Here is a 12,822-nt window from a genome sequence, read left to right as displayed (position 1 = left end):
AGATATTACGGTTCTAGCCGGAGTAAGGTATGAATCTTCTCTTATTGATATTGATTTAAGTTTATTTACGGAGATAAAGCTATTAAATGATCGTATAACGAATTTATGGGTTGAGAAATTGGATAAACATCGTGTGGGATGTTTATGGAATTTATTGGTAGTGATAATATTGTTGTTGATGTTAGTGTTGTTGTTGGTGGTGGTGGTTGCTGGATTGTGATTTTGGGCTAGGCATATAAACAGAGGAGATGTTGCCCGAATTTCGGCAGATGTTAAAAGAATTTTAATTAAAGGCCTGAGACAAGTGTATGATGGTGAGCCTAACAATAGTATGAGTGGTTTTGTATGTAGACTACGAGACTACGAACGATCATAAATAGGTTACAAGACGGGAGGTAGGTTGGAAAGTCGAGAAGTGAGTTTCCAGGTATGTTAAGGCTAAACTTTTCTTTCTTAAGGCATGATTCCTTTGTTGTGAAACTCTATATGATATCCTCAATAACCCTGTCTCTAAAGTACCAAAGCTTACCGTTCCCGACGTTCTTGTGATATCATTGAACCTGTTTTATGGCTATTGATGTTATTCATTGATATTGATCTCACCTTATGATTTTGTTCCTTCAAGGTGAGATGTGTTCATGATGATGGTTCCATAATAATAATCCAACGAGTTTAGGAATAGGTTCTTAAGGAATGTTTTATCGGACATGAATAGAGTGCTAGTAGAGGATCTCTAATGAGGTGTTTAATGTTCAAGGAGAGGTTTCTGTTGTATCTTAGGATTTTATTATAGTCTAGTCAAGCGGAAAGAAGTACTAATGGCCTGAGTTGTGCTTATAAACCTTATGTGAGTATGTGGACCCTACGGATTAAGTGATGCCCATGAGAAGTGCATAGAGGTTACTTGTAGAAGTTTAATTATGATGTCGATTATAATTACCACTGGTCTACGACCAGTCGGGTAGATGTTACCACCGGGCTACGGCCGGTTGGGCAGCTATGTATTTACCACCATGCTACGGCTAGTTGGGCAGTTATTACCACCGAGCTACGGCCAGGTGGGCAGTTACCACTGATCATCGGGCAGTTGCGCTCTACCGTCAAGCGATAATCGCACGGGCAGTTACCACCGTGCTACGGCCGGTCGGGCAGTTACCACTGGTCAGTTGGGCAGTTAGCACCAGGACGATAAGTAAGTTAGAGACACAGTATCAAATATAGATGTAGTTAAAGAGATGAGAGTATTAAGAGACATGTGTACTAGATTCTCTTTGGTAAGTCAGAAGTGCCAGGTTGGCTCTTTTCTTTCTTCTTGCAGTATATATATTTATTGTGTTATATTTTCACCTTACATACTCGGTACACTATTCGTACTGACGTCCCTTCTTGTGGATGCTGCGTTCGTGCCCGCAGGTATAGACAAACGAGACGAGGATCTTCCCCAGTAGGCTGCTTTCAGGTACCAGTTTTGATTGGTGGGCTCCACTTCTTCCTGGAGCATTGCTGAGTCTGGGTCGTATATGTACTTTGTGTTAAGAGTATGTCGGGGGTCTTGTCCCGACTTGTATACTTCAGTAAGGTTCGTAGAGGCTTTGCAGACAGTGTCTTGTATGCAGCTTAGTTACGTCTTGCCAGTAGTTACGTCGGCTTCGTGGGCCCATTGTATATATGTACTTATGCATGATAGTATGTTTGAATTTAGCCACTTGGTCTTATTTTGTCGCTTGAGACATAGAGGATGCGAGTTATATGTTGGTTCGCTCGGTTTCTGTAAGATGTCGGGTGCCAGTCACACCTTACCAAGGTTGGGGTGTGACAAATGGTATCTGAGAAAATACTAGATTATTTCATGGGTGGTACTAGATAAAATAATGATAATTTCAGTCCAAAATGGACAAAAAAAATATATAACGGGGCAATTTTATGGGTGGTACTTGAGAAATAATGATAATTTGATGAAGTGATACCTATGTAAAAGTAAAATTCTAGGACAATCAGCTTGAACTTGTACAAGGGAAACTCCAAGACCTATCCTGACGGTCGGACTTACATAGTTAAAACTCTAAGAACGTATTCTAAAATTCGAACTTATACAAGTGAAACTCCAGGACACTGTCCTAAAGTTTGAACATATACAAGTGAAGCACCAAGACATTATCCTGGAGATTTAATTCCATTGTTGAGAAGTTCGTTTTCTTCATGTACAAGTTTATCTTGTTTCGTGCACTTGTGCGACCAATAGGAAGAACAAAAGCAGCCTATTTATATTTATGCTTCTGAAAATGGAAGAGTTTGAAACTAGCCGCTCTTTTGTGATACGTTTCAGATATGATGAAGAAGATGAAGAGCAAATTTAAAAGAGACAGACTATTTCTCAACTATATTTTAAATGGTGGTTGAACATTATTAATGCACAAAAATTGATCGGCCAATGCCATTTTAATTAGTGTTGTTTATCTGTCAGTTAAATTCAGTTTTGTATGTTATCAGTTATCGATTTGTAAACATACTAAATTGATAGCCGAACAGATAAGATACTTGGTTAAAAATTAAGCTATTTATGGTCCTTAAAGGTTTGGTTATCGATTTTAGCGATATGAAATGTCTTTTAAGGGTCGACGGCCGACCTACTCCTCTATATATTTTTTCTTTTCCTTCTTGTTTTCATTTGGTAATATGCATTTTCTTCAATATAAATATATTAGCATGTCAAGGTTAAATATTATTAAAAAGGCAACATTGTGAAGTAAATGATGTCTTAATTCTACAATAGCAGCATAGGAGATTGAAACGCTTGCTGCTATAATTATCAACCGACGGTTAGGATTGCTTCTTCACGGTAACTCTACTATATTGTGGTGCTGGCGATGTGCAGTGTCTCAGAAATGCAATTCGATATCCTCGCCATCAAATATGTATTCTCTTCCCGTTTAATCCCCTCTTCTACTTTGAAAGTCATTCTAGAACCATTGTATATATAATCATGCATAAAAAGGTAAATTTAACAGAACCTTGTTGGGTAATCAGTTAACGGTTAAGGAAACTCAAAGAATCAATAACCAAACTGATCGACTGATATCAAAATCACAACTTTCAAAGCGTTAAATTGATACCGATAATAAACCAAAATTTGCACACGCCTATTTTAACTAGAATATGACTATACGTCAAAACAGAAGAGTACGAAAAAACAAATGATGAACACACGTGAAGTGGCATTCAAACTCTTGCCAATATAGGTCTCATCATCTACTTAGCCTGTAATCATCTTTCAAGCTGATTACCTGCATGTAGCAAGGCTACTTTTGACGAATTAAATAAGTATTGACTAATGCAAGCAAAAGCAATATTGGCCAAGATATAGCTAACTACCCAAAGAAAGACGAAGATCAACGAAAACATATCCTTGTCCTGTCTAGCAACGAAAGAAAGAATGAATCACTCTAAAGAAACATAGAAAAACTACTGTATGCTTTTGAACAGTCGTGTGGCTCAGAAAAAAATGAGATTTTTACTTGCTCTTCTGTGCCTGATTAATAGCATAGAGTTTTTCCTATTTGTTCAGTAATAGAATTGTCACGAAGAAAATTTGAAAAGCCAAAAGATAGATTTAGATAGCAAGAAAAAGGTTGACATAGATGAGGGATGATGAGTCGGAGAAGCAACCCTTCAGCACAACCCGGACATCCACCCCCACGTAATAAAATATACATATCCTTCCAAAGTAGCTCTACACAAAGGAGAATGAAAAGCAGAAAAAGAGAGACCAGATAAGCTTTCTCTATTTGTCATACCACCAGTGCTGTTTATCTCAAATATATATGCTAGTAAACAATGTTTTCACTGGAATTAGGATAATGTACAAGTTGACATAGATGAGGGATGATGAGTCGGAGAAGCAACCCTTCAGCACAACCCGGACATCCACCCCCACGTAATAAAATATATATATCCTTCCAAAGTAGCTCTACACAAAGGAGAATGAAAAGCAGAAAAAGAGAGACCAGATAAGCTTTCTCTATTTGTCATACCACCAGTGCTGTTTATCTCAAATATATATACTAGTAGACAATGTTTTCACTGGAATTAGGATAATGTACAATTCCCTATAAGTTACACAAACATGAGTAGGTACCTTGGCCTCAAGCAGGATTCACTAACCTCTCTCAGTAACTGTTGGTCATCATTGACCACTAGACATAAGAACACCTCGCAAGGTCAAAAATTGATGCCCTACTAAATATGACTCACATAACTACGCTAAGGAAAGTGGGGAAAAGATGAAGCAAAAAATAGAAGAAAACTCTCTAGCTATGATGCGTTTGGAGAAGCCACTAATCTCTCCCCATGCTTGTTACATCACTGTACAGACTCCTCTGCGCCAATACTCATAAAATCCCACAAACAATCACCAATTAACCGAACTCGCGTTCTGGAACTTGTACAGATTAGCTTATCTGCAAAAGCACATGCTCAAGATAGTTGATCATGACAGGAGACAAAATGGCATCCCAAATCTTAACTATTACGATCCATTTACAGCCATTTCAGGAGATGACTTCGGTTGTATCAATGGACAGTCTTCTTCATGCTTCCTACCATCTGGAGATTTGTGCAAGCTTTCAGCTAATCTTTTAGGAGAAGTTGCTTGTTTGTTGGCATGATTATCCAAATCAGCACTACCATTATCAGAAAGACTTCCTTCCTCATCATGTTTGACCTCAACAGATTTCTTGTTTTCATCAGAACAAGGGCTACCTGGTGCAGCACTCCCGTTATCAGCAGGGCTTTCTGTATTTTTGGAGGGCAACACGGCTTGACTTAAGGTTGAGCATAAAGCAGCAAAAACACTATCCCTTGATTTGGAACCTTTAGCAACACGCTGCAACCTTTTCGGCTCAGGGTCTTCTTTTGGAGCCACCTTCCGTTTCAAGGGGAAAGAGTCCGCTCCATCTTCATCAAGAATTTCTGACTGCTTCTTAGGTGGTGGCTTATAATCTTCATCGTTGTCATCATCCTCATAGTCAACAACTTCCCCGGATCTTCAGCAACAGAAGAGAAGTCATCATCATATGTAAATGTAGCAAATACATATTCTAAAAATCACAACATACCTAACAGATGTGTCGCTCGGAGCAGATCCATTCAGCACAACCTGATGAGAACTCACTCTGCTTGCATTGGCCACAGAGGCTGATGCGGAATCTTCCTCATCACTGACGGATTGCTTGTTCAGTGGGTATCAAAATAAAAATAATTCTACATAATAATAGGTAAAGGGTACCTGTCTTCGTTGAAATACTCTTCTTCTTCTTTCTCTATACTACGCTCATCAACTCGTTTCCTCGGGTCTAATAAATCGCCAACACTTCTCATCCCTGAATCCTCTAGGGACTGCATAACACAAATCAGCCATAATGAGTTCGAGTATCCAACAAGCACACGTGACAGAAACAGGCATAAATATGCAGATACCTGCTCATATTTAACTTTCAGAGAGTTGATGGATGAAAACTTTTCAAACTTGACCAACTCATCCCAGAATGAGTCCACTAAATACTTGAGCAATATTTTTAAGTTGTCCTGCATAATGTCACATCAACACCAAGGATGCATGAACAAACAAATATAAAGTAAGACGGAGAGCAGGGAGGCAACAACCTGACCCAGTGAAGGAAGGTATGCGCACCTTACGTATGTACTCAAAAAGCTCTAGAACAGCCGAGTTCAGAAGATTGTAGCGATCTCCATTTGCAACAAAAGCATTAATAATTGGTTTTAAAAGATTCTTCTCGGCGATATGATTCATCAAATACTCATCCTGCAGAACACACCCAAAATTTTAAGAAATATTTATAGATACACCGAAGCATAACTCCTAAAGAAGTCTTCAGAAGGAAAGGCAAATATTAAGACCCCTAGACCACAGCTAATATAAATAAAGATATTGGTCACTGATATTTAATAAGCAATGACAACTTGGATGCAAGAATCTTCTGAATAGTACAGAATCTTTTTTTTTTTTTTTTGGGGGGAAGGGAATAGTACAGAATTGCTAACAGGTCCATCAGGAGCGCATCTAAAAGTTCTATCCTCTAGAACCAAGAAAATGTTTACTCTTCTCTCCAAACCTTGTATTATACAAATTGGCAGATCCTGGATCTGTTGATGGTTCACCCTAATCCATTTCACCTCAATGGGACAGCATATAAAAGTTAATACAATTAGTGTCCCTCAAGCTAAAATTGAGCTAGGAATATCATCTACCAACCTGTTTTTTTGACAATTTCAATGAAAAAGATTGAAGGGCTTGTCATTCAACAGAAAATATCATATTCCATTTGGAGATGTTTTTGGGTTTATTTGTGTGCTTACACAGTATATAAGCCATTTCCAAATTAGATCATTGGGAGGTATTTGGAAAAAGGAACTCTAGCGTGTGGGATTCTTTTTTGTTTATCTTGCTCACATGTTCCCCCCTTTTCGCCTATAGAATCACTGTTTACCTTATATAATAAGATTTTTTTTTTAAATATTGAACCAAGGATCCCAACCAGTACAGGTCATCATTGGCCAAGTCTATTTTGCGAACAAAGACGTATAATTACAAGACAAACCAAATAGGAACACACATGAGGAACATAACAGGTGCAAGACATGCTTCTTGCAAAAGAGGATTGACCAGATTAGACAACAAGAGCCGAAGTATCTGAGATCATGGCAGAGACAAAGTGGTCATTATGAAGGACAAATTAATCAAAACTTGATGCAGTTTAATGTAATCACATTGACAAATGATCCTCTTGGTTCAAATGAGTCAACAACTCACATTGCGGGAAATAAGAGTTCTCACAAATCTAACAGCAGCAACTACTAGGTACTTTTCTCTTCTTCGTGTCAACAACAGAACTTTATCGACCACATTATTAAGAAGAAAGCTGCACCTGCAGCAGAGAAAAGAAACCACATTTTACCAAAGAGTCAAAATAGCGCTTTGGTACCAAACAAATTGCATGCCGAGATGAGAAAATTACTTTATTCTATAAGGATGGTGCACGGCACAAAAACATAAGAGATCACATATATTTAGTAGTATTTCAGGCTTCACACAACTTTGATTCCCATTTCCTCCATCGGCGCTAGAGGTTGCAGACTCACTGACAGATAGTGAATCCCCATTTTGGGGGCAGGATACTGTTATAGCTTGAACCAGTCCAGTTAGGTGCTTCTCGTAGAAAATTTCAACAATAGTGTCTCTCTGTGACAAATTGAAAATGTTAGAAAGTAAGAGAAACAAAAAGAGAATTGAGAGAAACTCAGCTTGATTATTCTCTCAAGCATTGGTGTTTAAAAAGCTAAGCATACATATTCTAAGAAAGGAAAAGAGAATCAAAGTGCATAATTACACGAGTAAATCAAGCTATACTATATTTATAAGATCCTAGAATATCTACGAGATGCTAACACTCCCCCTCAAGCTGGTGCATATAAATTATTAGGATATTAATGTATATAGATCCCACATGGAAAAGAATTGTAATGTACTGTTTAAAATTAGGGCTCAGAGTAATAATGTAGTTTATGCATCTTATTAATATTGTTCCCGTGATTTTATTTCTCACTAGATATAAGAGCTACCGTGAGAAACATCCAGGACAGAAAAGCCAGTCGCCGTGCCTTCTTTCCGATGACTTTCAGATCTGATTTGTGTCGCCTTTCTTTCCGCCAAAATTGTGCGAGAACTAACACCACCACAAGATCCAGCAACCTCTGGCAACCAAACCCCAGTGATAGCTTCCGGATTAGTGCTCATGCTAAGGAGGGTTCCCACGTAGATATCAAATAATTAGAGTGCTACAAAAGGTCATGGAAACCAAGCTTTCAAGTCAAACAAGACAAAGGAAGAAGAAGAAGAGGGAAGCTGCCAAAAATTCGTAGACCAGAAGTTTCTATTTCGTGGAGCTAGACAAAACACTAAGCAGCTGGAGACATGAAGGAAACGTCTCCACGTATATAAATCGTGGAGACGATTTTGGTTGAAGCCTCAGGAAACATCTCCACGCGTTACAAACGTGGAGATGAATTGGAGGAGAAGATGGCCAAATGTCTAGACGATTACCAAACGTCTAGATGATTCGACCTTGGTTTCTATAGGCGCTGAATACATTTTAAGCTTACCCCAGGGCAATTATGGGTATAGTGATGTTAATTTGCCTAGTATAAATACCGGCACTTTCCCCTTTTTTTTTATAATGGTAACTTGTATATTGACCTAAGGCACTAGGCTAGTGCCAGAACCATAGATACAGAGAAATAGGACAGCAGATCCAACTATGAAATCCTAACAGTTACAAAGCACCTATCAGATCTACGGAGGATACTGCCTCCTCCACAAAACATTGTTTACACCAACAATGAAGAAGAAAGAAGAAGAAAGCACTTCATCTTAAAATTCTGTAAAGAGCTACTTCTTCCTCCAAAAATTCTTAAATTTCTTTCTTTCCAAATTGTCCACCTATACAAGCAGGAACCAATCTCCACCACTTCTGTCTGAATACACCCCCTTTGCAGTTCCAGTTCCTTAGCAAATCACTAGTGTTGGAAGGCATACACCATTTGAGGTTCCCCAGTGTTGAGAAAAAAGTTGCCACAGAGGATCAGTGACAGGACAATGAAGAAACAGATGGCAATTGGATTCTGTTTCTAAAACACAAAAAGGACATCTAGAGCATAAGTGAAATCCCCTTCTCTTTAAATTCTCTTGAGTCAGGCAAGCCTCTCTTGCCACTAACCAGGTGAAACACAGAACTTTTGTAGAAGCCTTAACTTTCCAAATATATCTCCATGGCCACTGTGCAATTTGCTCATCCAAATTACACAAAATATGGTAAGCAGACTTCATTGGAAAAGCACCATCTTTGCCAGGTTTCCAGTACAGCGTATCACAAGACTCTGTTAGCCCTTTGAATTCTTCCAGAGTTAAAAAAATTCTACAACTCCTATTTCCCAATCATTTAGGGCCCTTCTAAAAGTAATATTCCACCCTTGAGGATCCCAAGTTGTATATAAACTTGCTTCAGGAAGGGAGGCAATGTTGTAAAGGTCAGGGAATAAATCTTTTAGAGTACCGCGTCCTAACCAATTATCAGTACAGAACAAAGTTTTTCTACCATTTCCCTCCCATATGGAATATTGACACTCTTTTGAGCACCACATCTCATCTTGCTCATATTTTTCTCTGATTACCCTTCTCCATAGAGCATTTTCCTCAAGATTGTATCTCCATAACCACTTTAGCAACAAACTGATGTTTTGAGCCCCCAAATTTTTAATGCCCACTCCCCCTTTCTCCTTCACTTTCCCTTTTGGTAGGGTTAGATTTTGATGAGTGATGAGATATTCTCTTGGAATGTAGCACACTCGTCTTAGCTTAGATTAGGGTTAGCTTAGTTCTCTTCTACAACCTCTTGATTACACAATTAGCTGATTCATGTATTGGTTCTCTTCCTCACTTCTATGAATTATTTCTTTAATTGAATGTTATTCTAATTAATCTCAAGTTCTCTTTTGATTGTTCTTGATATTAATTATTTGCATCTTAATTATTTGACTCATCCCTTCTTTGCTAGCTATCCTGGGTAGTGATTATTACTAACTCATCAATGTGTTCAACTAGTTCTTAGTAGGATGCTTGATAGTTCTAGCCCTAATCTCTATTCCGCATATCTTTAATCGCTTTCCGTCAACCTTCAATAGTATTCGTAGGGTGGGTTATTTGAATCTTCATGGGTTGAGAGTTATCACCCAGTCAACGTCTCTGGCAGCATGCCCCTGATGCGCCCTCACACGACGCTAGAGTCTAGGGCTCCGGCAGGCGCATCTGTTACATGTGCCGGCGCATGCGAGAGATTCCGGCGATATTTTTTCTGTTGAGTGCGTCGAGAGATTCCATATTGGTCCATCTCGTTCCCAACCACTTCCAGCCACTTCCGACAATGGTACAGGCTTTTCAGCCAGTTTCAACAATTCGGACGATTAACATTCCAACTTGGTCCTCGATTGAGTTGTGGTGCAAAGGTCAATGTGTTCAAGATCAGTTAATCACCAAGGATAGTGAAGTATATGAAAAGGCCCGAGTAGAGTGAACGAAGGTTAACGCTCCACTATGTAGTCTCCTATGGCTATCTACCGATTCCAAATAAATGCCCTTGCTTCGTCTATTCCAGACATGTTATTCAATTTGGGGAAAGGATCACACTTTATACACTAATGATATATCTCAATTTATGATGTGATATCTCGGATGACAAACTTAAAGAAATAGGAATTAGATACGTCTACTTACTTGGGACAAGTATAGGCAGTCATCGAGGAATTTGAGAAGTTGACGTCAGTTACTGCAATTATTGACAAACAAAAAGAACAATGACAAAGATTTTTCCAGTTTTTAGACTTGCTGGATTCCCTAATGAATTTGATTCAGTACATGATTTGGCTAGTCCGACTGTCCCTACAGTTAATGAAGTATTTGCTCGATTACTTTGCCATGTTACAGCACCCAGTCACATAGTTATCTCATCACCAACAGGTGACTCCTCGATTCTCGCATCTCAAATGAATGGAATATCAAACATCCGAATCTATGGAAAATCAATGAAGAGGAGGTCGTTTAGGACAATCTCGACCCAAGTGTAGGTAGCGTAATAGGCTTGGACATACTCGTGAAGTTTTCAATTCTCTACATGGTCGACCACCCAAGAATGTTCATGTTGCGCAGACTGACACTGCAAGTAATCAGGGTTTTTCTTTATCTGAATAGGTATATAATGAGTTCCTTCAGTATCGTGCAAGTAAGCCAAAATCCCCACAAGTAGCGTCAGTTGCTCAGACATACTTCTGTTGTTGGTAACTTTTTGGCTCGTGTTTCAGAGTCTAATAGCCTTGGACCATAGGGATTTAGTAGCTCAGTCGGTTGGCTACCTGAACTTTCACCTTGGTGGTGAGGGTTCGAATCCCCACGTTATAATCCCCTTCCACATTTCCCCTTCCCCTACCCCCTATGTAATAAAATGAAAAAATAATAGCCGTGGACCGTGGGTTGTGGACTTGGGCCTTTCTGATCATATTTCTAATAATAAATTACTTTTGTCAAATATTGTTTATTCACAGTCTCTTCCCATTGTTACTTAGCCAATGGGATCCAAACAAAAGCCAAAGGATTTTGACAAGCTGAACTTTGTTCTTTTATGTCCTAGTTGTCCTTTTAATCTTGCATCTGTCACTCGGTTGACTCGTTTCCTAAATTATGTCATAATATTTTTTTGATTATTCTTCGATTATGCAGGACCATAGAACGAGACAGAAAATTGGCGCAGGACATGAATCTCAAGGTTACTACCTTGCCTCTCCTAATTCCTCCACGACATGTCTAGTTACAAATCCTCCAGAATTAATTCACAAACATTTAGGACATCCGAGTTTATCCAAGCTACAGGGCTGATGCTTAGTTGGTCTAGTTTATGCACATTAGATTGTGAGTAGTGTCAACTTGAGGAACACACCCGCACTACCTTCCCACATGGTGCTGAGAGTTGTGTAGATTTTATTTTTTCATTAGTTCATTCTGATATACGAAGTCCTAGTAGAGTCTTTTCAATCTTAGGATTTCATTATTTTGTTAGTTTCATTAATGATTATTCAAGATGTACTTGAATTTTCTTAATGAAAGAATGCTCCAAGTTGTTTTCTACATTTCAAGAGTTTTTGTGATGATATACAAAATTAATTTGGTGTTTCTATTCGTACTTTTCGAAGTGATAATGCCTTAGAATACTTATCCTCCCAATTTCAGCAGTTTCTGACTCACCAAGGAATTATTCATTAGACATTTGTTCGTACACCCACAGCAAAATGAGGTAGCAGAGAGGAAGAATAGGCACCTTACTGAGACTGCTCACACTCCTCATTCAATCCCATGTTCCGGTGTGTTTTTGGGGCGATGCAGTTCTCACCTCTTGTTATTTAATTAATCGGATGTCCTCATTTTCCATCCAGAATCAGATTCCTTATTCAATATTGTTTTCTCAGTCACAAAATCTCTTTCCCCTTGTGTCCTTGAGAGCACATGTTGTTTACATAAATTAGCCTCTCGTGCTCCCAAATATGTCTTCCTTGGTTATTCTCAGGGTTCAAAAGGAGTATCACTGCTACTCATCTGATCTTTGTTGATACCTTATGTTAGCCGATGTCACATTTTTCAGTCTCGACCCTACTTTGCATCTTCTTCTGATCATCTTGATATCTCTGAGGTCTAACCTATACCGACTTTTGAGGAATCTACGGTTACTTCTACATTTCCAACTACAGTGTCATCACTCTTGACTTATCATCATAGCCCGTGACCAGTATCAAGTCCAGAACAAGAAGCAAAGAAAAAGAGAACCACCTAGCACAAGAAAGGTGTAACAGAGAAAAACTCCAAAAGATTGAGAACCATGTGGTCTCAAGTTCAATCCCAACTAAGGCAAAAAACTAGGCAATTTCTTCCCATATTCTAAAGCCTTGGTGGACAGAATTACCAGGTACCTGTGCTGGTGGAAGGTAAAAAATACCATGTGAAATTAGTCAAGGTGATTGCAAGCTGGCCCGGACACCACAGTTATCAAAAAAATACTAGATTGAGATCAGGTATTGAAGGGCCAGAACTTCATTTGGGTTCGAATCCTATAGAGAGGTCCACTAGAGATCAAAACTTGTTGAAGAAACAACAAGATCTTTTTTTTGTCCCTTCCAGGTGATCAAAAAATAAAGAAATAGTTAAAG

At 38.7% G+C, this 12,822-nt stretch overlaps 1 protein-coding gene across 6 annotated transcripts in view; it reads right to left on the bottom strand.

Moving 5' to 3' along the window:
- Positions 1–4,001: 4,001 nt before the first annotated feature.
- The window catches only part of LOC132051456 (uncharacterized), a 52,605-nt gene continuing 43,784 nt past the window's right edge, over positions 4,002–12,822 (bottom strand). For 5 of the 6 annotated variants that reach the window (XM_059442523.1, XM_059442525.1, XM_059442520.1 and 2 more), the window contains 7 exons: positions 7,035–7,258; positions 6,830–6,944; positions 5,690–5,821; positions 5,476–5,583; positions 5,285–5,394; positions 5,115–5,216; positions 4,002–5,042 (listed from right to left, as the gene is read on the bottom strand). In XM_059442523.1, the coding sequence (XP_059298506.1) occupies positions 4,526–5,042; positions 5,115–5,216; positions 5,285–5,394; positions 5,476–5,583; positions 5,690–5,821; positions 6,830–6,944; positions 7,035–7,258 (1,308 nt within the window). In that variant the 3' untranslated portion in view covers positions 4,002–4,525. The remainder of the gene's footprint in view (positions 5,043–5,114; positions 5,217–5,284; positions 5,395–5,475; positions 5,584–5,689; positions 5,822–6,829; positions 6,945–7,034; positions 7,259–12,822) is intronic. The other variant, XM_059442524.1, reaches the window with a different exon arrangement.

Source organism: Lycium ferocissimum, chromosome 4, assembly GCF_029784015.1.
Source record: "Lycium ferocissimum isolate CSIRO_LF1 chromosome 4, AGI_CSIRO_Lferr_CH_V1, whole genome shotgun sequence".
NCBI classification, from domain to species: Eukaryota; Viridiplantae; Streptophyta; class Magnoliopsida; order Solanales; family Solanaceae; genus Lycium; species Lycium ferocissimum.
This window is presented reverse-complemented; position numbering and strand designations above follow the sequence as displayed.